A 27,390-nucleotide genomic window follows, 5' to 3' on the forward strand; every position below is an offset into this window, starting at 1 on the left:
TACCAGCCGTTCCCAAACTCAATGACCAACCTACATGTCATTTTCCCTATTTTTGCTGAATTCATTTTTCTCTTTATATCCGGCGGATATATTTTCCTATTTGCTGGTTATTAAAATATGTATTCATGTAATACGGTCTCCATAATTTATTTATCTTTTTTTACAATATATTGTAGAAGCAATCTTAAAAAAAAAAAAAATTAAAAATGTTTTTGAAAAAAAGCCCCATAGATAACAGCTTGTGTTACATTTCCAAAACAAGCACTGTTGAATCTGCTGAGCATTCTAATTGGAATTAGTCATCGTTAAGGAAGGAATCTGATAGAATATAGGATCATTTCATTTTGCCTTTCAGCCTCATGAATGTAAATTGTGCTTGTAATCTTAATAGTATTCTACAGACAGAACAGCCTTTAAAATCATATTTCACAAGACTCCGGGGACAGTAAGCAACTAATGAACAGTATTTACAATTCTTCGTTTCGCTGTTGTCAGTATTTGACTTCTTATAATTAGAGGAAATGCACAAGGAAAATATCCCTTGTTTTCATTTTTCCTTTTATGCTTTATCAAATTTGGGCTGCCGATATAATTGAGAAAATATTATGTATCATTATTTGCCTTATCATGTGATGATCTTGTAGAATTTCTAAAAAGACTGAACAAAATACAAAGAAATAAGTAGCTATTGTATATAAAAAAAAATATAAAAAAAATAATAATACATGCCATAATGAGAACAAAAAGTAAAAAAAAATAAAATATATAAAAGCAGTAAAATATATTTAAAAACAAAAAACACTGCTAGCAAAAATAATAAAAAAAACAACAAATAGTAATAAGCAATCTGTATTTAAAATATATTTTTACATTTCTTTTTATCTTTTTTTTTTTTGTTCTAGACCCTGGAACAATAGGAGGTCATGTGACACCGTATTCTTTCATTCCACACATTAATAGCTCAGCTCGAGTAATTACACTTGTGGTATTTTTGCCTCAAGTGAAATTCTGGAATAAGAGGATGGAAATTATGATACTGCTGATAAATATTAATAAGTGAACTTTTAATTTTTTGCCACAATATTCAAAATGCTAAGCATCTAACTAATGCTGAAGCAGACTGATATGTGCCTGCCTCCAGGGATTGCAATGCTTTATGCACTTAAGAAAAAAAGTTTAACAGAATTAAAATTTAATATCTAATTAGAACCAGGATAATATATTTTGCAATAAGCAGAAAAGACACGAGAAAAAGACACGCAATGGTGACATGAATGGGAGGCTGGTGCCACTTACCTGCAAAGCAGCATTAAGAGGTGTGCAGTAGGCGTGACTTGTCTGAATGTTTTTAATAAGAGAAGGACTACTGCATAAAAAAAACATAAAAAAGGTTAATAAAACATAATTTGTACTTTTTTTTTTTTTTTTGCAATTAAGCATAAAAAAAAAAAAAAATTACAAAAAATACATAATGAAGCATAGAAGCCTCAGACCTGCATTGAGGAGGTTAATTTAGATGCAGTGCAGGTTCATTTATTTTCTACAGAATAAAGAATATGCTGGATGTAATAGAAATTACAGCCTTGGTTCCTCCCAAGCATAATTATTGTGCAAATAATAAGTACACTAAGTAAAAAGCATTTTCATGTTACCTACCAGTGTCTATCCTCTCTGTAGGCATAAAGCAGAATATTGCTCTCATTATTTGACAATGCAACAAAAGAAAAAAAAAATTAAAAAAAATACAAACTTCAATTTTGCAAATATATATATATTTATATAGAAAATTGTGGAGAAACAGTTCTGTTTGGGCAAGAATATTCTTATACATTCAATCAGCATAACACAACATATATGAGACTATGTTCACACTACGTCAGGTGTGCACGCCCGGCATATACACCAGAAAAATCTTTTACGTTATATGTCGGGTGTATGGTAATCGGGTGCATATGTCTGCAATCTACTCCCATTGTATAGGAATGCATAGTATTTTTTTGGAAGATTGCCCTTTTATTGGAAAGCGTCATCAACTACGCTTTACAATCCGGTCCACAAAAGTCTATGGATACGTTTGGAGTTTACATCTATAGATTTTTATATATTATAATATAGGTTTGTTGTATATATACACACACAACATGGTGTGAACAGAGACGAAGGTATCGTTCACACTGGCGTTAAGGTCCATTCCATCAGGTTTGTGTTGCTTCATGAAGGTCAGAATAGGTCAGAATAGCGTAGTCAAGAGGATCCATTAGGACAGATCAGTCATGGCCCCAATAATAACAGAAGCCATGACGCCAGTGTGAACAATATCTAATATTACAGCATTGGCATAATATCGAAACAAACAAAAAATTGTGCAATTTTTTTGTGCAATTCTACAGGCCTTTCTTTAAGGGTGCAAATGAGGTGACAATTGCCCTAATTTTATGCTACATATACTTTCTAGCACTATATTCTTTATTATTACGAGAATCTGTCATGGTGGGGCATTATATGATTTGGGAGTCCCTGCCTCAGGTAAAGGATGATATAGTCCGAAAGATAAGACCTCTGGATTTTTTTCTCAATTTGTTTACAAATGACCAACATCTTCTCACCCATTTGTTTAACTAGGTTTGTGCAAGGGCTTACGCACAGACATGGTATGGCAAATAACCGATTCCTTTTAATACCCATATAAAAGGGCTGTCGTTTTTAATAAGGCCCCAACAAAAACTTTCACAAATTTTTAAATATAGGACTCCGGTACAGAGCCGTAATTTGGTCATCTTACTTTGGCCTAGGGAGCAGAAAAAGGTCCAGGGATATGAATATAAGTGATATATCAGACAGGGTAAGGATAAGGGTAAGGATAATAAATATGGCGTCGCAATATAAGATATTCGATTTAAAGGGACAGCACGTCTATTCTCTTCATACAGATTTAGACAGTCTATTCATAATTACTTTACATGAGTATTGTTCTTCTTATAACTTTCAGAGTATCATAAATAATATTATTATGGCCGGGTAATATAAAAGCACCCATACACTGGCACCCGGACTACTAACGGGCATGAATATGGCTCCTACGCTAAAATAGAATTGTCAACATTTCACAGATACAACTAGAAATAAAGTTTCCATAGCCTGACAGAACTGTCTTAACAGCAAGTATTAGTTTTCAGTTGAGAAGAATTCATTGTTATTTATACAGGTAACTTCCCGCATCTAGAAAGAGGAACCTACTGCTGCGTTCTACAGTAATCTCATATTGAAAGACACAGCAGGGGTGCACTCAGTTTTGTGTGACAGAACTGCACATTTTTTAACAGATTCACATAACAAAATAATATTATACGTTCTGTCAAGCTAGGAGACAGACACTGTTCTTCCATAAATATAGCATTTACCCTACAAATCTATCTATAGTTAAATAGGTAGAAATAAACATATCAACAGCATAGTCACACACAATAGAGGCAGCCAATGGCGGTAAAACCAAAATGCAAAAGCTGACCAATTTAATAGAACCTCGATATCAAGGAAAGGCAAGGGTTACGCTATGTTCGGGCTAAACGTTTGGCGTATACATCGCAACAGTAGTGCCTATGACGTTGCCTACAACTGCCATTGGGTACCATCCAGTTGACTGGGAATCCAGTTATATTTAAAAAAAAAAAAAAGTGTAGTGGGCTACTGGGGCAAGACTTAGACTAGATGGTGCCCTGTGCAGTACCTCCTATGGACGCACAACTTAATAGTGCCCAACTAATACAAAGATACAGTGTACAAATACCCATACCATACAGTGCCAAAATAGCATTGCCGTAAGGATCCAGTACAGCTGCCTCCTCATGGGTTCGGACACCATGTTTAAGATCAGTGGTGGAAGTGTGTGAGAGTAATGACCATTTCATTTGACAAGCGAACACACAGGTCGCACACCCTTATGGCCGGCCAAGTCAACTACTCATTTCAATGTATAGGGGTAACGTCTGTCCAAACGACACTCTATTGGCATACAACTGGCCAATAGAGCTCTATGGGCGCATTAGATGTATACCCCGAAAGTATCGCCCAAACATAGTGTTAATAGAGTCTAAGAACTTCTTGATTGGGGCGGCTGGTTCCCCCCAAGATAATAATCAGGTCAAATTGTTTTCAGTCTTAAAAGAGCCCATATATCATCTGCCTTTATTGTGCGTATGTGCAGGTACACTTAGCAACATGGAAAATACAAGGTGTAGACTCAGATTTTGAGGGCACTGTACAAAGTTTCTTGCGCGTTAGGCCGTCTGGATGAAAATGTTGGCAATACAAACATGCAGAGGGAGATGGTTAAGAAAAAAAGGGCAAAATTAAACAACAAAAAAAGCCAAAATCAAGCAAGGTAAAGCTCTTACTGTGCAACAAGCTCGTCAAAGTGTTCATCAGGGCAGTATTTTCGAGGACGGCCTCTCTGAATATGGCGGCCACGTTTAAACTCTTCATCATCAACAGTCCAAACGGACCCATACTCATCCTCTACTCTGACAAAGCACTTATGGAGGGAGAGATTGGTGCGAATGGCACCCTGGCACCAAAATAGTGGCAACGAGGACAAAGTGGGAAAAAAAAGGGGGAATAGGTAGAATAGAAAGCAAAAGAGGCAGAGGAGCATGAAGCAAAATGAGTTGGAAGGAAGAGGCAGCACAATGAACAGAAGGGAAAGGAAAAAACATAACAATGCATAAGCAAATGATCGGTGAGGGTTAATAAGCACTGGCACTTACAAGCACCAAGTGATGATGCAGCATATACCAAAGCAAGCAGGACAGGGGTTCAGTGGGTATACAAAATGGCAGGGATGATGTATAGCAATTCCTTCTGGGGAAGGTGAAACAATGCGAGTGCACCTCTTTTGTTCCGTCACCAAATGAAACCTCAGGTACGATAACACACTACACTAAGAAGTTCAAAGGATGGTGGACGTACCCACTGATCTTTTGTGGCCTCCTTTTTTGGAATTCTATTTCATCCACTGTCCATACTGCCCCTTTTACGTTTTCTACTCGCACAAAACACTTGTGTAGACTAAGATTATGGCGCACTGCATTCTGCAGCAGGGACAGGAGAAAAAAACATTCAAGGGTGAGCGCTCATCGTCAACAGAAATAACTTTTATATATTTTTTTATTTATTTCCTTTTAAAGGCAGCCGAAAACATGGGATGCATAACACCCCCTTTTGAGGTATCCACCCTTATTAGGAGCCATGAGGACTGTTATGGACTGCTGGCTTCAACAACACATGTAGCTTCTCCTCCACAAAGAGACACAGTCCTCTGCAAAATTCTCCTGAGGAAGAACCCATAGACCACTTTTCTAAAACCCTAACCCCTCAGCCTTTTTATCTGGTTTAGCATGAAGCTAAAGAAGCAAATAAATGTTCACTCTTATGTAGCTTTAACTGTGTCAATGCCACCAGGATGATACAGCTGAGAGCGGTGGTCTCTAAACAAGTGGGCTGTAGATCCACCATCAGAAGAGGCCAGAAAAAAAATTCCAAGTATTTTTGTAAACAGCCGTGATAAGAGGAATTTTCACATAGGGAGGAGTGATGCCACAGGGAAGTTCACGGAAAAAAGCCACATATCCCCCAATAAGGTAAACTCCCCAAATGGTGGGGTAATCCTTTTAAGAATCATTTATATCGGCAGGCTTCGGAAGCTGTTAAACGTGGGACCAATGCAGGTATGGGAATTTTTAATCTACTCAGATCTTGCCGAAATGTGTAGACTAAAATAACTGGACAAATCTCCAGCAAAGAAAATTAATATAACCCCTAAACATTGCTCATGTAAAGCCCTTTCAACAAATATGGCTTCATTAAAATGTGGCACTTGTTTGCTTGTCTGACAAACACGGTGAAAACAAATTTTTACTTACCATTTTGAAACTTAAAGTGATTTTCCAGGAGTAAAACACTCATAGGATAGGCCATCAATATTTGATAGGCAGGGTCCGACCCTGGGACCCTTGCCCCTTCATTGCTTACTTAGGCACAGAGTCTCTTCTGCATTTGGGACTGTGCTTGGTACCGATTTGTTCTGAAGATAGGCGGAGGGGTCCAGGAGTCCGACACAACCAACCACACGTTAATTGCCTATTTCCTGCATAGGCCATTAAAATTTACACCCGGAAAACCTCTTAAAGTAACAGTTATTAATTCTAACTTCCGGCTATGTATGAACTTTCTTGAAAACCTAATCATTCCTCAAACATGTACAGTATAAATAATATTTATGAATGTGCATCCAATCAGTTCACTGGTGACCATGCATGAGCAGACCGTCCCTTAGTCATATCACTGGTTTGTTGCATTTTCATAAATAATTATTAATTCAGTATATAGCAGAAATATTGGGGGCAGTAGTATGTAGTCAGAAAATATGGTCGGAGCACATTTTAATTTGGACCACAATACTTTCCAAGTTACAATGTAAAAAGATCTCCCAATAGTTGTGGTAAATAGGCTACTCAAAAAAGGAGGTGTCTAGCTATGTTTGGAATAACAAGTTGTCAATTATAGAAGTATTTTTGACTAGTATATTGGGTGTCCCAATGTTTATGCCTAACGATAGCATCTGTAGACTCTAGGAGGCCACGGAATAGGATCCACGCCAAATCGGTAAAGGATGCACTCGCAATACATGTCCATTGAACTGATTGGCACTCCTGTCAACATACGTCAGTTAAGGAAATCCATGGGCCAAAAGGGGCATGGTGCATCTTCTGACATGAATTGATGACTTGTCAGTAGATATTTAAGAGTAGAGACACTCTCTTGCTTCTCATGCATAAAATATAATATACAGTATAGCCCAATAAAATACATGAAATGTCTTTACTGCTATACCTCTCAGCCAAAAATTACAATTTAGATGACGTTTATGAATATTAGATGAGTCTATAAAGACGTGGCAGCCAAATTATATAGCAAGTTTCCCTAGTAATATACATATAAAAAGTTGGCGTTTTACTCGACACCCATTTGGGGATGAAGGGCTATAGAATTTTTTATCAATCTAAACCAAATTTTTTGAACAAGCCGATTCTTACCTTCCACGTTGCTGCATTGCGTCGGAAGTAAGCAAACATTCGTGTGAACCAATTGTAGATTTCATTTAGTGTTAGTTGCCTCTCTGGAGATTCAAGAATTGCCTAAATAATAATAAGAAAAATTAAACTAAAAAAAAAAAAAAATATATAGCAATTTGAAGATATTTATATTTTTACTTTAGTATGAGTTTATATTTTTGATTCTAATATGAGGTATCGAATTAAAAAAATTAAAACAAAATATTAATTTACCGGTATGGTAAAAAAATAAATAAAAAAAAACAACTATATAAATGGAGTCCAGATGTTCCAAAAATGCATCATTTGGCATAAGGAAAAAAATAAATAAAGCAGACTTCACAAGACGATCTGAGATTAATACCTCTATTTAACAGTTCAATGACAACATTCAAAATGGAATTATCTAATTGTTTTGAGTTTTTATTTCTGTTTCCTGGTAGAAATATTAATTTATCAGTCATTCACAAAGCAGGATCAAAGAAAAATGCAAAACATTTCACCAGCTGATTACAGCTCAGTAATTATTTAGAGCTCAGATTAATTCTAGGGATCAGAGATTACGGTAGTTTGTGATAATTGACTTGCCATCTTTAAACAGCCTCATTTTCACTGTTGTGTGAAATGAATTTTCTAATAATCACATTGCATTGTAATACTTAATCAAAAGCAATTACGTTAGATATTGCGGTTTTCAAAATTCATGCAGAAAAAAAATAAAAATGAAGGTTTTGGGATTCATGCAACTAAAAGCAGTTTTCAAACAGGTCTAAATGAACAGGTGGGCGTGAATACTTTTGAAATTTGTATATATGACCATACACTGGAACATACGAAGTCATTATCACTTAAGATCATTCGAAATGTGGGAAAAATATCATTGATAATCTCTGGGCTATAAACAGAAGACCGGATGTTCTGAAGGAACACTATTACTATGGCCTTCAGGAGTCAAATAAGTCTTCACACCACTTAATAATATAGAAACGTAATGATAATAATAATGGCTGAATAGTAGGAATCAGACAAAGGCCAGACTATGATAAAGACACTAAAGGCTCCTTCTTCCATCTCTGGTATTCATACAATCTAGTTTCTAAACCTGTCAGACCCGGGGGTTCATATTCAACTTGACTCATACTCTATGGTCATAGCTACTGATCGACCATCTGACTTAAAACTCATGATGGTTAGAATATACAGATAGGTCACAGTCATCTACCATGAAAAAGGTCTTCATCAAGAGACTACAGACTAGGGAAACATGGGCACCTTTTACTTCATACCCACATAATACACCTGGCATCAACATGTAATATACCCTAGCGTAACCAGATACCTACCATTATTTCCAAATTGCCTTTAGCAGAGAAATTGGTCAATAGTTGAAATCTATTAACAATAATTCGTTACCAAATGTAAGACACAATGTCAACATCATGGCCGGCGTCTCCACTAGACTGATCTGGGCAAATGCCAGGATCCACTGGGTTAGGAAAGCAAAGATGGGCACAAGCCAAGGCCCATGGGTGGGTGGCATGGTGGTTTGAGTACACATGTTCTATTTTTATAAAGCCAGAGATGGTGTAGGCAGAGGATTTATTGTTACCCAAGGGTCATCGTACACCTAGAGCCAGCTATGGTCAGTGCCTAGTCCTACCAGCTTGTCTGCAAATAGCAACAGTATACCTGAAGAAGTAAGAATGTGGATAACGGGTGATAATAAAATGCTCTAAAAGTGAAACGCTTTCAGTAACAAACGTAGGGAACAAGATCTTACCAATTTAATATATGGTCCTTTCGGAGCCACAGTGATACCATCACTTACCTGCCTAATTAAGGATGCGTACGTGAAGGGTGGTCTGACTTCTGCATTTTTGTAAAATTCTTGGTTCTGTGCAAGGTCTGCCATTAAAGAAATAAAAAGAAATACAATTACGTAAGTTATTTTTATGGACATGATAAAACAGAAGCAGGTGGATTGCAGCTCTGCAGACACACACTAGAATAGTATGCCAAAACTTTCCCAACCTCCCTAGTGGCAAAAATGTATTCTATATATTCATAGTAAGAAAAGATCAACTCACCAGAAGAGATGGGGACGTTGTATTTGTCAGAGTACCGCCTCCGTATGGGTCCCACATTGTGGATGCTGGTGGTAGTGATAACAGATGGTCCCTGGGTTAGAGGAGTGAGTGGTGTCGTTGGGGTGGTGGGTGTATGAGGTAAGCTTTGTGGGGAATGTTCTGATGCAGTCTTTGAAAGCGTGGCACTGGATACCAGGTTCAGCTGCAAATACACAAAAGTATAATGTAAAGAATAACTAGTCACCGTCAACCATATAAAGCACTTTCCGATTAAAGTGTTGGATCTAAACTGGAGTAGAAGCTTTAGATCAAAGAAAAAACAGGTCACTGACTTTGGACCAAGGTTCTCTCGAGCCACTGGATGGAGGAAACATCTTAAAGAGGCTCTGTCACCACATTATAAGTGCCCTATCTCCTACATAAGGAGATGGGCGCTGTAATGTGGGTGACCGTAATGCTTTTTATTTAGAAAAACAATCTATTTTAAACGACTATATGAGCGATTTTTCGCTTTATGCTAAAGTTTTTCTTAATGCCCAAAGGGCGTGTTTTACTTTAGACCAAGTGGGCGTTGTACAGAGGAGTGTATGACGCTGACCAATCAGTGACCAATCAGCGTCATGCACTTCTCTCCATTCATCTACACTGCACTAGCGATATAGTTATATGGTTATGTGCAGCCACATACACACACTATAACATTACTACAGCGTCCTGATAATGAATGTACATCACTACCAGCCTGGACGTGATGTTTATTCAGAATCCTGACACTTCTGAATCTTTTCTGTGAGATTCCAGCAAGGCAAGCGTAATCTCGTTTGAAATGACAGGTTACATCGTAATCTCGCGAGATTACGCTTGCCTTCCTGGAATCTCACAGAAAAGATTCAGAAGTGTCAGGATTAAATGAATGGAGAGAAGTGCACGACACCGATTGATCACTGATTGGTCAACGTCATACACTCCTCTGTATAACGCCCACTTGGTCTAAAGTAAAACACGCCCACTTGGGCATTAAGAAACTCATTAGCATAAAGCTAAAAACCGCTAATAAAGTGGTTTAAAATAGATCGTTTTTCTAAATAAAAAGCATTACTGTCACCTACATTATAGCGCCGATCTCCTTATGTAGGAGATAGGGCACTTATAATGTGGTGACAGAGCCTCTTTAACATAAAAACACGGGAGCTGTGAACTCCCCCCTACTCCACAGCAATGAGTGGGTGGGGGACAACCTGCCCTCTCCTACAAGAGGTGGTTGGAACTGGAACGTAGGTGGGCAGTGATTCAGGCACACTCCAGGTTTCAGAGTTCTTGGATGTGGGAAGTATGGTGGTGTATACCAAACCTAAGAGAAGGTGAGGGCCGTGTTTCTCCGTGAAGCACATTATGCCCTATATACATCCAGGGGTGTAGCTATAGCGGTTGCAGAGGTATCAGTTGCACCCAGGTCATGGTGTCCATGTTGGCTCAAAGGCCCCTCTGTCACATAAGAAAATATCAGTATTATAAAAGCCATATGGTAGGTGGGAGCCCTGCTACAGATTGGGGCCGAGGAGCTTCAAGTTATGCCTCTGTACATCCCTGCATGGCATAGAAAATTTGAACAAATAATTTTGGAATGGATTCCGGAAAACCATATTGCTCTTACGTTGAAGAAATGGTATCAACAATAATCTCACCGTCTGGCCAGCAATATTTACAACCCACAGAAGTTCATTGCAATCCACCGATAGATCATCGTGACACTCGGAAATTTAAAGCATGACTACACCATGTTAAATACCGGGCAAACTTTAAACAAACCGCCACCGTATATACGCTAAACATACAACGCTTTGTGCCCCACATGAATTTTAAATATACACTTTCAATTGTTGATTTAATGGAACGTCAACCCGGTGTTTAGGCTTTGGAGGAAATGTGTAAACTCTGCTTTTGTAAATAGCGAGCGGCTCTAGGATTAAAATCCTGAGCTGACACATATACATTCGGAGATGCACTTTACATTAAGCAGAACTTTAATATTAATTCAACAAAGTTCATTAAAATTTTATTTTTGTGTCTACAAACCTATTTTCAAGGCCTATCCAGAACGTATAAATCAACCACCACATACAAGACCGTGTTATATTCTGCAATCAGTCAGACTTATTACGATGTCAGGCTTTTATTTCTTTTTTTACAATAAATTAGTTATAAGTAGAATATAGAAAAAAACGCACATAACTGTATTACTGCCATTAAACATAATTTGCCAGTCTAACGGTGGAATAGTAGAACTGGTGCCAAAAATGAGGTCATGTTAAAGAAAGGTACAATATATGGTATTAATCAAGACAACCTTGGTGTTTCGTTAATTGATTCCAAAGAATAGTACCTTATCAGAGAATAATTTCAAAATCAATTTAGTAAAGGACACGGGTCTATCGGGGTGGGTGAATTGATGTCACTACCTTCCATTAAAACATAGTAAGGAAATGCTACACGATAGGAGTTCTTCATTTTCTTCAATCTTTGTCAAAAATCGACTCGTTTAAGAGGAATTTCATCCAGACAAAATTCCGAACTGCAGCTCTTCCCCATACGTGACCTTTAGAGTTTATCAATATACCTCAACTCGTATTACAAGCCAGTCCTCTGTGTGATACGAGCGGTGATTTAATGATAATCCCCAGAGAACAGACAAGTAATGCAGCCTTTTAACAGTTTATTATGGAAATGTGTCATTTTTTTTCTTGTTAAATAGGATACAGATGTTGATTTTCAACAAGCCGAACAAAGACTCACGCGCGCTTGGTACAATTCCATTCAGTCTGGACGCACTGCGGGGTTGGTGTCCTATTGTGGTTTATGTGTTATTTTGCACTTCTTATAAATACAAGTGTAATTTGGATTCCTTGGAAAGAAGTCAATGAGTTAATTCACCAATTCTGGGTGTTAAAAAGTTTCTCCGATCAGAATTCCGGTTGCATTCTTTATTCTTGCAACCATCTTGAAGGGATTCCCTGCTTTGGACAATCCCTGGTTGTTAAAAAGGGTCCTGTGATAATAACCTGATCACAGGAGCGAGACCACCAGTGATCAGCTGTAATCTATGCAGGTGTACAATTTCCCTGCAGCGCCACCGCAGGGCAAATTATGAATTACAGTGCCCAATGACTTTACCTGCCGACATATCTACTGAAGATATAGTATATAGAATGTAAATACACCATGAAGGTTTTACACTTGTCAGCGCCACCCAGAAGGACAAAATGATTGTGAAATCGACATAATAGTCCTGCTTATTTGTGTGGCTGGTTGGACTTTGGGTCTCTAGGATACGGAGCCTGGTTGACACGGCTATCCCTGCAATGGCTGTAGACATGGAAGTAACTATACGGAGTACAGAGGTTGAGTTTGGACTTGGGCTCTGGCGCCTGATGGGGCCCAAAAAGTTTCCATTTGAATAGACCGTACGGTGAATAACACAGTTGGCGGCTTGTTTTTTGCACTGAGGATTCGAAGGACCTACTGCATTATTGTAAATTATCAGAAAGCTTGAAGATCTATCAACCTACTGCATTACAAAACGTTGGAGTCGAGTGCAGCTATCAAACAATCAGGATGAATCAATTTCACTGGGTTTAAAGATCGGATTTCACAAAGGAAATGGGGGGATATGAAAAGGGGTAGGGAACGAAGTGAAAAGGGTGACAACAGACTTGACAAATGACACTGATTCACACCCACTGATGGGTTGCCACTAACACGAGACGGGGTAAGCAGCCAATCTTGGCTAATTACCAGATGAAATTGTATTGTAAGGACTCTAATTAGGAAATGCTTATGGAGGTGAACTCAAGATTAAACACTGCATACGAATGACCCCCGACGTCAGGGAGAAGCGGGTGCAGGGTGTCGCTGGAATATTTTGTTGAAACAGTAATCTTATGTTAAAAGGAGGGAGGCAGCAATATTTGGAATAATAGCTAGGAGGTAAACTAATTAAAAGACGGAACCTGGAGGAAGACTGTGGCTTTACTGCAGCTGAGGCTGTTCCAAAACAAAGTGCCAAATCTCAACAGCAACGCAGCAGTCGAGTGGAAAATGTCTGCCTGACCTTTGCTCCCGCTATTAATTTGCAGGAAAACTAATGACACATATACATATTCCCACAAAATTGTTCTAATTGCTAATTTGCCAAAGGAGCCCAGTTTCCAAATTAAACATGACTGCAATCTGTGAGGAAAGGAAGAACAAAAAGCAGGAGCCGGGAGCGCAGGGCGTTTCATCTTCCACATCTATTTGTAGGCTTAACCGGCAATTTTATGAAATGCTGACCTTGTCAATTGCGATTCAAGTGTTTTATGCATATGTTTTTTGTTTTTTTTTTGCATAGTGAGTTTTCATGTTCGGAACGTTCCTGGGGTTTCATAGAAAATACGTAAGGCAGAATCCTATGAAATGATCAGCTAGTGTGTCAGTCCACCACCTATTCTGCCTATCCGTTCACTGGGCTTTAGTGCCTCAGACACAGAGTTGCGGACATACCATACGTACAACTTGCGCATCGGCACAGGGGTCCAGTAGGTTAGTGGGCCCACTATTCCCTTAAATGCAGCTTCTTATCGTCTATTAGGTTGCATGGAAGGGACTGTTAGAGACATAAGTGGATGCGCTATGGGGAGTTATTCGAGATCAAGGATGCATATACTCTTCTTGCACTGGGGACTTCTGCTGTCTGTTTCCTTCCCTGCTCAGGCATAAGTGGCTATCATAAAAAAATTGCATCTGGGAGGCAGACACTAGGAAGTAAGAAGCATTGCCACACAGGCCTTACTCCCCCCTCTCCACAGACACTAGGTAAATCAGTTTGTACAAAAAGCAGTAGGAGAAGACAAAACATGACCACTGTCCCTGGAAAAAAAAACAGCCAGAACAGGTCCTAGCCCTAGCATGAACCAAAAACAGGGCGAGACCTGTGTCCCCCCAACCCCCCCAATGAAAACATAAAGAAAAAGATTTTACGGTGAGTAAAAAAAGATCTGATTTTGTTGTTTATATCATTGGGGGACACGTCCCCATGGGATGTTCTATAGAAGACCCAGAGGGACTAGGGAATTAGGTCATGTCTGCCTCCTACCAACTATAGACTAAAACTGATTTAACCAATGTCTTTAGGAAGGAAAGAAGGGTATGGCCTGCCTGGGTGGAGTCAACTCATCTTACTACCTAGTGTCAGCCTTCCAGTGGCAAGGGCCTTAAACCATGGTTCCCAAACGATATAGACGATAAAGTTCCTTTATTTTTGATAAATGCGATTTCCTCAATGTAGCCCTTCTCTATTTTAAGACCACTTCCACCTAAAAAAGGCCCCAAAAATAGCAAGTGTACTTAAAGGAACACACCCATCAAAAATCATACTCGGTGTAACGGCTAGTGCAGGGCCTGAGGGGGCGGACCATGACAGTGATGTCATGCCCCTCCCTCCAAGGCTCTACACTAGGCATAATAGAGTATCAGTTTGGGAGTGTTTCTCTAAGTGTTCTGTAGGAATTTGTTATATCCCGTTACAATGCACAAATATATAATTGGACAGTACAGAGATCATTCTTATGATCTTTTTACATCTAGGCCTGTAACAAGGACAAGGAGGCATCCTCTACATCTAGAGGAAAAAATGTTTCACCATCATCACAGACGGGGATTATTTACTGCGAGAGCGGTGAGATTATGGAACTCTCTACCAGAAGATGTTGTGATGGTTGTACCTTTGAACAAGTTCAAGAAGGGCCTTGATGCCTTTCTAGAAAAAAAATATTACAAGTTATGAGTACTAGATACTGAAGATGGGACGCTGATCCCGGGATTTATGCGGATAGCCATATTTGAAGTCGAGGAGGAATTTTACCCCCAATGAGGCAATTGTGGTCAACCTCATGGGGGGTGGTTTTGCCTTCCTCTGGATTAACACGGCAGGATTATGGGTTGGATTTGATGGACTGGTGTCTTTTTTTTCAACATTATTAACTATGTAACTATAAAATAAATGCAATACGGGCAATTACCTAATATGTTATTTTTGTAGAATAGGTTGGATAATTTATGTATCAGTTAAATAGGTTTCTTTTTAACCTTACTAACTATGCTACTATGAAATAAAGAAGTGCATCAGCAGGGAAATCAATTTTTTTCAAAAATAGTCCCTGTAAGAAAACGATTTGCAGAATAGGATATTTCTCATCTGAATTTTTACCTAGATAATTAAGAAAGCCACGTGACTAATCAAGGTATCTGGTCCCAAATACTGCTATATTGGCAGGAACCAACAATCACATCTCAGGGTGACCTAGGTCATTATCTAAATGGAGTTTTTGCATTTATAAGGGCACTTCCCACATACATATGGCTTCATATTGTAGAAATAGGGAAATTGGACCGTGGAGAAATAGATGTGTGTGAGCGAGTTGTTTTTTTCTGCCTAGCAGGTTGGGGCACATTGGCGCTATATAATAATAAAAAAAATGTTCCCTGTTGCTTATAAAGTGTCGACATATTCCACAGCACTGTACAGAGATTCCCATTTTTGACATCAGTCCCTGTCCCCAGCGGGGCGAACAAACGGTTTTCCAATCTTACACACACACACACACACACAACCAAATTTCATAAGAAACCAATTAACATATCCGTATGTTTTTGGGGTGTGGGAGGTGACCCATACAAACCCATGAAAAACATAGCAACTCCATGTAGATGTTGTCCTTGGTCAGTGCTGAAAGGCAACAGTGTTACCCACTGAACCACCAACTATATTGCGGTGGAAAGTAATAGAACGTGACCACACGTGAGGTTAACACAAGTGTCTCTAATGGGTTAATTGTGATTTTATGTTTTTCTATTGGTCATGCAAAAAATTTTTTTTCCTAAAAAATATTTAAAAAAAATAACAAAATATGGAGGAAATTGAGTGATACTAGAAAAAAACTAGAATTTTTTTCACCATAATTCTAAATACACTGCATTGGCGCCTAAAAAAATGTATTTTATTTTTTTGTCTTCAATTTGTAAGTAATCTCAATATAAAGAATAGCTTATGCTTTTTTCTTGTTGGCTACAACATCTCTTTAAAATGATGAATGAGTCATCAGTAATTTTCATAAACAGGCAGTGATGTAAACCCCTAATCAAAATGGATTTCCATTAACCGTCCCGCTTAGCACACATAATTGTATCTTTTTTGTTTTTCCTAAATGTATTACACGAGTAGACTAGCCAGAGATCATGAGGACGTGCTTATATCTTTACTTAAATAAAGATGAGTTTTAACCCTTTTAAGGGGTGTAGCATCACCGGAACACACCGCCCCTACAACAAAATTTGCCAGCCCGGTGTTCTCTTGCATGCTCCAGGGCACAAATTTCTGCTATTAGCCGCGCCAGTCTGCTTAGGGTCAGAATTGATGATTTAATTGCACTGAAATTCTGGCCTTTAATCACTAAAGATTGGAGACTGTAACATGGAAAGATAGGCAGTTGTAAAGCAGGGATAGCTCCTGTCATTTCAGGCCATTGAACAAAAAAATAAAAAAAAGGATTCCAGTATTTTTGGTAAGTAACGTAGAAATTGAAATATGTTGTTAAATTCTAATATTTTCTAATTAATACCCGATCTTAAAATAGAAGTCAATTTTTTTTTATTATTTTATATTATATTTCCTATATTAGAGGAGTATTTGGAGGTTAAACATTTTTATGAAAATTCCAAGCTGAAATAATTGAAATGATAAAGAAGATAAAGAAAAAAAATTCAACATTAATTACAATATAACCCTATTGATTCAACTGTAACAATTAAAAAAAATATATAGCTAACAAAATAAATGGAATTATAAATTTATGTTTTTGCTATAATGGTTTTGCTGGCTGCACAAGTATTAGGAAATAAAAACCCAAACCATATAATTCAAACTATTTAATTTTATGTTATTATTTAACCAATATATTCCAGCATAGTTTTATGGGGCATTTAATTGCCAGAGCTTATTTGTCTTTATCATATATTTTTGTTGCTTTACTTTTTTTTTGGGGGGGTGGGGGATAACCTTAATTGCTTTCCGTTTAGTGTGAAAAGAAATACAGTACATAGAATAGAATATTTAGCCAAGCATTTCATTTGAAAACGTTATTTTAAATGTTTTAGGTCAAGTTTGAATTGGTGCAGTCGGAAAAACTTAATTACTGCTCAGCCATTAGAAAAAATTATATTGCCTCTTTCATGGATGACAGTTGTGTGACGTTTGGGAATACTCAAAAAGCAATTATCCCCCCGATACAATATACAAAATGTTGTGGACGACTTTTCTAATTAAAATATAGTTCTGGGTTTTTATAGACACCTGAAACGTCCTATGGACGCAAATTGTGTGCAGTTATTTTTCCAACAAAACAAATAAAAAAATCTTTGGGAACTTTTCGCCCTATTATCTCCACTACCATATTACAGATCTAGGTCATGTGATCCATAAAACCGCACACATAGCCGGCTATGAGCACATAGAGTAGCATTGCTTCCCCACTGAGACATCATACAGTGGATAACAGAGTATATGGACCTATAGAGACTCCATTTGCCACCGTACAGGGCCCTGGTACACAGAACTACCCTGATATCGCAGCCAAAAAGATCCAAAAATGACCACTGATAAAAAAGAGTTATTTGGTTGATTATTTGGTAATCAACATCCAACAATGATCCTCATGCTGTTTCAGGACACAAAATGTCTTCAATAGAATACTTCTTAGATTGGTAAGGACTCTTCCATTCCCATCATATGTAAAAACAGGTATTTCCTGTTGTAAATAGACCAAAGTTCTTGTATGTCAATCTGGGACTTAGAAAAAGGACTGTCCAATGCATATCCACTCCTTAGCCGTGGCTAAGAAGTGACATACACCAGCACCACTGGCAGGAGAAGGCTTCAAAATTGGGAATACCACCCACTGCTATCGGTCATGTCCATGAGATGTTGCAGCTTTCATGGCTCCATGTTGCTTAGGCTGTAGCCCAAACATCACAAGATGTTAGTATGTGATGAAAATTGGGATCTACACTCCAAAAACTGAAGTTGGTCAACACTTATTTTAACACTCACAAAACAACAAGTTGCATATGAGCTTGGAAGTGTGAAGTGGTGCCATCTCATATGGACAGTGGACATAATTATTGGAAGATGCAAATAACAATACCTCAAAAAAACAATTCTTACGAGTTACAACATTTATTTCATACAGAATTCTATCATTTAGGGAAAATGGGGCTGAGCTGCAATACCAGGCATAGCCTATGGACAAGAGTGGAGCTTCTCTTTCTTATCTCAGACAACTGACTTAAGATTTCATGAGTACTGGAGGATAGGTGCATTTTCAGTTTTTTTTTTTAGATTTACACACTTAAAAAGGGGTTGTCTCATTAAGGTAAACCCTGTGTAAATTGAAGTTGGCCTGACGTTTAGCTGAATGGGTCTGGTTTCAGAAGCTGGTTCACATGCCCACCATTCAAATAAATGGCCAATCATGTAGTACATGTTTGGGCTGGATCCACTACAGAAAGATCTATAGAGTTGATCTTTGCTCTGGTTGATGTAGGTGGGTGCCAAGACACCCTGCCATGATATTTATAAGCCCCAGTAGGGCAAATGGAATGGGGTTGGCCTTTATGAGACAACCCCTTTAATTACATTAGTTTTGATCCCATATTCCTACAGAGCCGAGGTATCTGTAAAAAACCTTCCGACTACCAAAGATTAATGTCAAAAAGTTACTATAGTAAAAATTGACTTGATGCCCCGTATACTACACCATCCAATAAGAACATAACCAATTACAAGCTAAATTCATGAATTTAAATTTTCACAAACCTGGTTATTCTGACATGTAGAAATCACCTTTCCATTGCCGAATATTTTTTACAGCTTTCTTAACTCTCTCATAATTGAAATTTATAAGATTGGTATATAAAATATTCTATGCAGTAATCTTAAAAAAAGACCATACAAAAATCTAGCTGACAGCCACCAAACAATACCGCACTTTACTCACCCTAATAAAAATGGAAGAAAAAAAAGGACTCTCAACATCAAAAACGTTTGGAGTTGATTGCCTGCGAGCGAAGACACTTTTCATATACAAATTTTTCTCCCCCCACTCTCCAAAGTGTGGCACAACCGTAAATTTACATAGACTAAGCCAAACAATCTGTGCATCTGACAATAGCAAACCTCACACAGGCAGTCTATTGTCGGTTTACATATCAGTGAGCTTTATGTTCGCTTGTAACAACGCTCAAGCTGTCAAAGGTTCGCTTTGGACTCTAAATAAATGGTTATAAAAGCGCTGTGCGGAAATATTAGACTTTTCTCAAAAGAAAGCCCGCTGTGTATGAATTCCAAAGCTATTCATTTTTCAGTCAAAAATATGCATGCCCGTTTGCTTATAATAAAGAAGCACTGTGTGGAGCAAGTCTGATAGATAATGTTAACCTACCCAGAACAAAATGATCAAAAAAGTTTAAAAATAAATTTACTGGGACGTCCTGAGCAAAGGAAACAAAAAAAAAAAATTAAGAAAATTAGGGACTACTACACCTTCAATTACACGTCAGTTTGTGGAGTAAGTAAAGCTACCCTAAGACAATAGATTTATGTAATGAGATTATATTATATCCATCAACTTAAAGGGGTTGTCCGGGCATTAGTGCTTTTTCATACTGCTGACCTATCCACAGGATAGGTCATCAGTATATGATCGGTGGTAGTCTAACACCCGGACACCGCACCGATCAGCTGTTCTGGCTACCCCCGAACACCGGATGTTATGCAGTGGTCTGTTCCGGAAGCAGATGTTTCCGCTCACAGTATAGCGGCCGTGCTGGGTTACTACAGCTCTGCTCCTATTCACTTGTTTAAGAGCAGAGCTGAAGTACAGCAGCACTGCCGCTATACTGTGACCGGAGTCATCTGCTTCAGACACCGGCCACTGCATAACATCCAGTGCCCGGAGGCAGCTGATCGGTGTGGAGCCTGTGTGTCGGACCCCCACCGATCATATACTGATAACTTATCCTATGGATAGGTCATCAGTATGAAAAACCGCCCCATGCCTGGACAAACCCTTTTAAGGCTCTTATCAAGATGACCTAGCCCATATACCCTGTAAAGACACGGGGATGTCCCAGCCTGATCCTGCTCTAAGAGCCAGGGCAGAGAGCCAATCCCGATCTGGAAGCCTTGGCCCATCGATGTATTACATGGTCTACCATTCATTTAATATCAGCCATATAATATCACATTTCCAATGTGCGGCCAGACAAAACTTCCCCTGTCAAGAATAGCGGATTCCCGGTTGCTCCAGAAGCCAGACCCCCAGTCATCTCGGACTGCGATTTTTAGAAAAGGGGCTGCCTTGGTAATGATCTCGTTTACCTGTCTATGGAGGCACAGGAGTAACTGGCAGTCGCACACCCTTTATAGAAATGTATCAACATATTTGACTGAACATGTGGGGTCAAGGGTAAAAACAGGCAGCATCTATAGGATTACTGGAAGTGGCTTCGTGTTTCATCACCTTCCCATTCCTTGCCATCTGTGCCCATTTATTTATTTTATAGAAAAACTAGGCAGAGGTGTCATGGGATTTTTCAATGTGGAATAACGAGGCCTCTGCCAATACAACTCTAACTGCCCAGGCAGAGAGTGATACGATTACAAGCATGGGGGCAGGGGCAACAGTATAGATAGGGGTAATTGGGGGAAAATTTAAGAGAATTCGGAGTGTAAGATTCTAACACATTTGGTTGTACGGTAAACTGATCTGTCCAAGATTAAAAAATACCATAAAAGTATTAACGTACATTGAAATGTATTACAAAAACATTTACTCAAATTGCTCTCACAACAGTGAACATACAGATGTAGCAAAGAGCAGAGTTCGCAAATGAAGCTGAGCCGAGTTCGATATCATGGTTTATCAATGGTAACAAATGCCATATTTTTCAGTCACTTTTACGGACACATGAGATGATATTCGCCTGTGTGGGTGCAATCTGATATTTTAAACTCTGTCCTGCTACATCAGTACCTAAGCATGGAGGTATACCTGCTACATCAGTACCTAAACATGGAGGTATACCTGCTACATCAGTACCTAAACATGGAGGTATACCGGCATCACTAAAGCATTAATTCACCCCATCTCCGCCCAGTCCTCATAAGGAAAGATACTTACAGGTTGAGGGCTTGCTTTGGGTTCGGTTGACTTCACATGTAAATGTGTCATCATGGCTTGCAGCCGTTCTTTGTCTTTGGAAAGCTGTAAGTAAAAAATTCTGTGAATAAAACTTTTTTTCAACCTTTAAAAATATTCAGTAAGTCTAACTAATCATATATTATTCTCTATTTTTTTTACAAATACACACACATATACATATATATATATATATATATATATATATATATATATACACACACATATAAATACACACACTCACACATACACAAACAATATAGTGCCACCTAGTAGTAAAATCGAGAAAAAAAAAAAACAACCTGAAAATTAGCGGAAATTGCGAATAAAAAAATAAAATTCTTTCCTGTCGTTTGTCAATGGACTCAATACCTAATACAATCTTGACTTGGAATATAAAAATTACACTCAGCCTGGTTATTATTGCACTGCTCTTGCATCTAAAGGATCCATTTAACGCATTTACTATTGTGGTCCTATTTTTGCACCTACCAAATATAATCTTTAGAGCAATTCTGAAGGTAGAAAAAAAACAACAACAACAACAACTCATATATGTAAATATTATTGATTAAACTATCCTGTTCAGTGTATACAGCTCCTGTGCAGACCTATGTGCTTCCATGGAATCAGACTACAAACAAGCTTTATGTAGTCTTATCCTGCAGTCATCCCTTCATTTGTCCCCTACTTCTTGCTAACCTACCAAATGTATATTAGGGGACAATTGGAAGGACTCCAAAATCAGACTACACACAGGTTTGCTTGTAGTCTGTAACCATGGAGACACATAGGTCTACATATAAGCTGTATACACAAAACGGTAGGATATTTTTAAATCAAGACTACTAGCAACGTTTTTATTTTTTATGCATTGGAGCAATAAACAAAGAATAATTGCATATATGGAACTACCCTTTAAGGAATTAAACGTTTGTTTTTTCTAATGCTCAGTTCATGCCACAAGTGAAAAGAGAGCCTTTATTTAATGACCAAGAGTCCCCCCAGCACTCTAGCAAGTGACTAAATATCTACATACTAGTAATGGCGTGGCTGATAAACAATTTCTATATGCACTGTAGGCGATTCGCCAGGAAGGTCTGGGAAGACATTGAAATTATCCTGAAATGCCCATAATTAATCTTGCTGGGGGGATGGAGTGTGCCTCATCACCTGAAGCTTCAATTAAACCATATTAGTATGTGCCCTTAACAAGACATGGGAATATAATCATTGCAGCAACCATTTTATTTGTATTATTTTGCCCAGAGTTGATTGAACGTTGCTCACATAAAATGATTTTGAACCCTAATGTCTCCGACACGCTGCCTCCGTTTGCTCTTGTTCCTTTAGATAATATCAATGCCGCAAATCAGATCTTCTGTTTTACTGACAATACAATTGTTATCAACAGTTCATGTTTTGGTGATTCAATATAAAAAACAAAAAACACTGGGAATTTATCAGAAATGTAAAAATCCATACAATCAGTTGTAATCTTAAAAAAACAATCCCCTAATGTTCAATTTACCTATATGTAGTGAACGGGGGGGGGGGGGGGGGGGCACACTGGCCCACCAAAATATAGCAGGCCCAAGCTCTGACAAAAAATAATAGGCCCCTAATACAACAGGGCCCCAAAAAAAAGTCCAATAGCTGACAACCCTATTTGGAGGTGACTTTGGAGCCAATCACTTTCCACTAGGGTCTATTTCTTATGACACGATTCACAAATAACCTATTAGATCTTATTGATGATCTCTCCTGGGTGTGCAATGGAAACAAAGATTAAAGTGGTTATCCGGGTTATAAAAATTAAAGGCCTATCCGCAGGATAGGCCATCAATACTAGATCGGTGGGGGTCCGACTGACGACACCTCCGCCGAGCAGCGGTTTGAAGGATCTGCGGCACTCGTATGAGTGCCGTAGCCTCTTCATGGTTTACTTGGTTCCTACTTGTACGTGCCATTGCATTTTTAGTGGCCGCACAAGGTACTGCACCACTGTGAATGGGACAGGGGTGCAATACCTTTCACAGTCGCTACAAATGTAATGGCGCATGCACGTACGAACAGAAAGGAGAACCATGTAAACAATGAAGAGGCTGCAGCGCTCGTACGAACGCCGTAGACCCTTAAAACCCCTGATCGGCAGAGGTGCTGACAGTCAGACCCTCATTTTCAAAAAAAGAGATTGTGAGGTTGGTAAAGCAATTAATATTATCCTTTAATTATTTGAAAGTATTATTAGCTAAAAGCAAGTTAACAAGTCCTTAAGGATTCCACGAATTCTTCTACCTACACAGTTATAAGTGGTATTGCTGAGCAAGTGGTCAGATCTTCATATAAAATTATAAATTTGTAAGATATTTTGGACGTAGTAGTAGTTTAATGTTTAACATATTTCTGATGTTGCTGAGCATTGGAAACAGCAGAGAGAAATATATTTTTTGCAAGGCATCAGCAAGAAAAGTTAATTGAACTCGTGCATGCAGAATCGCCTCAATAATAGACCCTCAACTTCCATGGCGTTGAGCAGGGGACGGATACCTGATCATGATTCCATTGCATACATTATTACATTGTACAACGATTCCGCATAAAATTAATTTAAGGGAAAGAATGCATGAACAATACATGAGGAAATTATGAGACGTTACTATGCCTCAGGTCATCGCATACCACTTGCCTTAATGCGGCTGCTCTCCTTGCTTATCGTCATTAGCAAGTCATAATCAAATCGATCACCACTATATTGTTAAGGGGGCCTTATATTGGACTATAGCTTCTGAAATATTTGCTAGAGCTAGAATTTGCAGTAGGCTAGACTTACGTAGTGGAGATCCTTTGTTTAAATGTTATAGTACTGTAACTATTTACACCTTAGTGATATTTGACATGTAACTGTACATCATAGTCGGTGGGGAGGGGAGGGGGAAGTATGAGTGGGCTGAAGGGCTGAGCCCACTCAATACACTGCAGGTGTTAGGCCTTATTCACACGAACGTGTGCGTTTTACGCCCATTGCAGTTGTGTGTGTCATCAGTATGTGCTGCGTGATTTTCACGCATATGCCATGCTTGTGATACTATGTTTTTATGTTTACAAAAATAAAAGCAGGAGGGGCTTTTATGTTTTCATTCATTTATTTTACAACTGTAGCGCGAATCACGTGCGGCACACGGAAGTGCTTCCGTGTGCCGTGCGCGCTTTTCACGCACCCATTGACTTCAATGGGTGCGTGATGCGTGAAAAACGGCCAAGTATAGAACATGTTGTGAGTTTTACGCAGCGGGCATACGCTGCATGAAAATCACGGACTGTCTGAACGGCCCCATCACTAACATAGATCCGTGAGACGCGCAGGATTTTCACGCGCGTATCACGGTTGTAATACACGTTCGTGTGAATAAGGCCTTAGCTGTATGTTACAGCTGACTCATCGCACTAATGTCTGGGATCGGTTAAAACTCAAACCCCAGCTGTTTAACCACTTAGATGCCCAGTCAATAGTTACCGCAGCATCTAAGACGTTAGAAGGAGAGGGGAACCACTGCTGTTACTCCATCACACCCCTGCAACTCTATCATGGGGTGCTGATAGTTGTCATGGCAGCAGGGGGCCTAATGAAAGCCACAGGTCTACCATCTTGGTTTTTCCTATTAAGCCCTGCCAGAGGCTTGACCCCGTCATAGCTGCCAAAATTCAGTCAATGCAGTCTATCCAATAATAATCAGTGCCTATAGTTGGCCACTTTAGATGTGAGGCGAACAATGTGCATAGAATTTGCCAGGAACCAGTGACAACCAACTTTTTCCTATAAACAGGAAGTTAAAAAGGGTTAATCCTAAAATCCTAATTTACGGGTAGCGTGTAGAGAAATGGTAACGGTTCCTTCATGCATCATTGGACAACTATGCACCCAGAACCTCACAGGGGCATCTTCGTCCACTCGTCACTCAGAAAATTTGGAAAGGGACTAGAAAAGTTGTTGTGGTCTTTAAAGATACGTACTTTGAGTAATTTTTATTAAGAGGAACAGCTGAAAATGTTGAAAATCTTCTTGCAAATTTACATAGGATTTGATTTCCTGCCTCTCAAACAGTTCAAAATGTGCCAAGGTTTTTAAGAGGTGTGCTCCTTTGAAGATATTCGGGGAAAATGACGGCAACGATCTGCTTAACTAAGGCTAGTCTTCGTACGCTCTATGTAAAGTCTTTGTAAATGTGGGACAATGTCTTAAAATGTTATGAGGAAACGGTGGCCATTAAAAAAAAATAAAAAATGAAATCATAGGATGGCAGAAATTTCATTAAAAAATGTTACTTGACCAGAGAATCTCATAAATGTAACCTTTTTTTTAAAAAATATTAAATAATTTGAAATGACCATTTATAACAAAAAAAACTACTACAAATATTAAAATTTGAGAGAACAATGTTGGACGTATTCTTTCCACTCTAAAATATCAGCAGTAAATCTTAATAAAAGTGCATAATTGCTTGGTGTGTGGTTGGTTTCCATTTATATGACCACATAGCCAACTTCCTCCTGTAATTGTTTCTGCAAGATTCGATAATTTACGCTTCACACTACGATACTGGGAAATAAATTAGGCCATACTGGGTTAATGAAGAGTACAGTGGGAGGGAAGTAAGAAAGAAAGGCCCAGATTCATGTAGGAGCCAAAGTGACAAGACAAATTGGAATAGGAATTAAAATGTTATGTAATTAAAAAGATATATGCTTTTTACAGAGGGATAGCAACAACAGAAAGTTTAAGTCTGTTTTTGCAGATATTTCTCGGTGACTATTTGAAGCTGCAAATGACTTTAAACTCTGTAAAATTCCAAATGTAATTATCTTCCCTATTTAGCCCAGGGCCCTCTATATATCTTCATACTGCCGCCTTGCATACAAAGCAGCCATTTCATTCAGAGGCAACTATGCAACACTGAGCATAATCAGAGCTAGCATAAGTCCATGAAATGATGGGGTTAATTTCTCACCTTTTGCCAAGGCACGCTGGCAGCCAACCGGCCCACTTTGTTAAATTGGAACAAAACAATCTACAAACTCTATTGTTATGATTTGTTTTAACCGTGAAATTATGAAAACATTTGCAGCATCACAGCTTATCTCACTTTACGGCAGCCAAGAAGTTTTCCCCTCCCTTTCTTAAAGACATAGTGCTGACAATTTTAACTGTTTTCACACTGGAATGAAAGATGCTCTACACATAAAAATCTAACTAATATGGTAGATGGTAAAAAGTGTGGCTTACATAGTGCTCGATGCCCATTCTGTCCCAATTCACGTTAAATTGGAGACCTGAGCAATCATAGAGAGACTGGTTGGACAAAAACGGGCTTAACTGTAGGGCTGCAAAGGTTGAACCTTGGAGCCCAAGGGTATATGGTAGGTGGAGCATCTGTTACAGATTTTGCATCGGGCCCCAGAAGGCTTCAGTTAAGGCCCATTTACATGGGTCAATGATTGGGCAAACGATCGTTCATATGAACGCTCATTCCCGATCAGCCGATGAATTATCAAATGCTCGTTCATCGGCTGATTGTATAATTTATGCATTCGAAAATATTATCAATGTCGGCAACACATCTCCCTGTGTAGACAGGGAGATGTGCTGCCAACTGGACGGTAATGCATGGGGTGAGTGATTTTAACAATCGCTCGTCCACTTGTATTACTGATCACAGCTCCTACTGAAAAGGAGAAAACGAGCGCCGATCAACAAGCGGTCTCGTTGATCAACACTCGTTGCTACGGCCAAAGTTGGCTGGTGTAAAAGGATCCTTAAACTTTGAAGCGTATTGTGGGTAAAATAGAAGAGATAGGCCCAAATCAACGGACCCAATGTACACCGGATGTACTTCTGTAAAATGT

The 27,390-nt window shown here is 38.7% G+C and overlaps 1 protein-coding gene across 4 annotated transcripts in view; it reads right to left on the reverse strand.

The window, feature by feature from the left end:
* Positions 1-27,390, reverse strand: part of FOXP1 (forkhead box P1) — a 377,209-nt gene that overhangs the window by 6,665 nt on the left and 343,154 nt on the right. For all 4 annotated transcript variants that reach the window (XM_075834036.1, XM_075834034.1, XM_075834035.1 and 1 more), the window contains 7 exons: positions 21,469-21,552; positions 9,197-9,398; positions 8,938-9,014; positions 7,092-7,193; positions 4,966-5,087; positions 1,657-1,671; positions 1,297-1,366 (listed from right to left, as the gene is read on the reverse strand). In XM_075834036.1, the coding sequence (XP_075690151.1) occupies positions 1,297-1,366; positions 1,657-1,671; positions 4,966-5,087; positions 7,092-7,193; positions 8,938-9,014; positions 9,197-9,398; positions 21,469-21,552 (672 nt within the window). The remainder of the gene's footprint in view (positions 1-1,296; positions 1,367-1,656; positions 1,672-4,965; positions 5,088-7,091; positions 7,194-8,937; positions 9,015-9,196; positions 9,399-21,468; positions 21,553-27,390) is intronic.

Source organism: Rhinoderma darwinii, chromosome 7 (assembly GCF_050947455.1).
Source record: "Rhinoderma darwinii isolate aRhiDar2 chromosome 7, aRhiDar2.hap1, whole genome shotgun sequence".
NCBI classification, from domain to species: domain Eukaryota; kingdom Metazoa; phylum Chordata; class Amphibia; order Anura; family Rhinodermatidae; genus Rhinoderma; species Rhinoderma darwinii.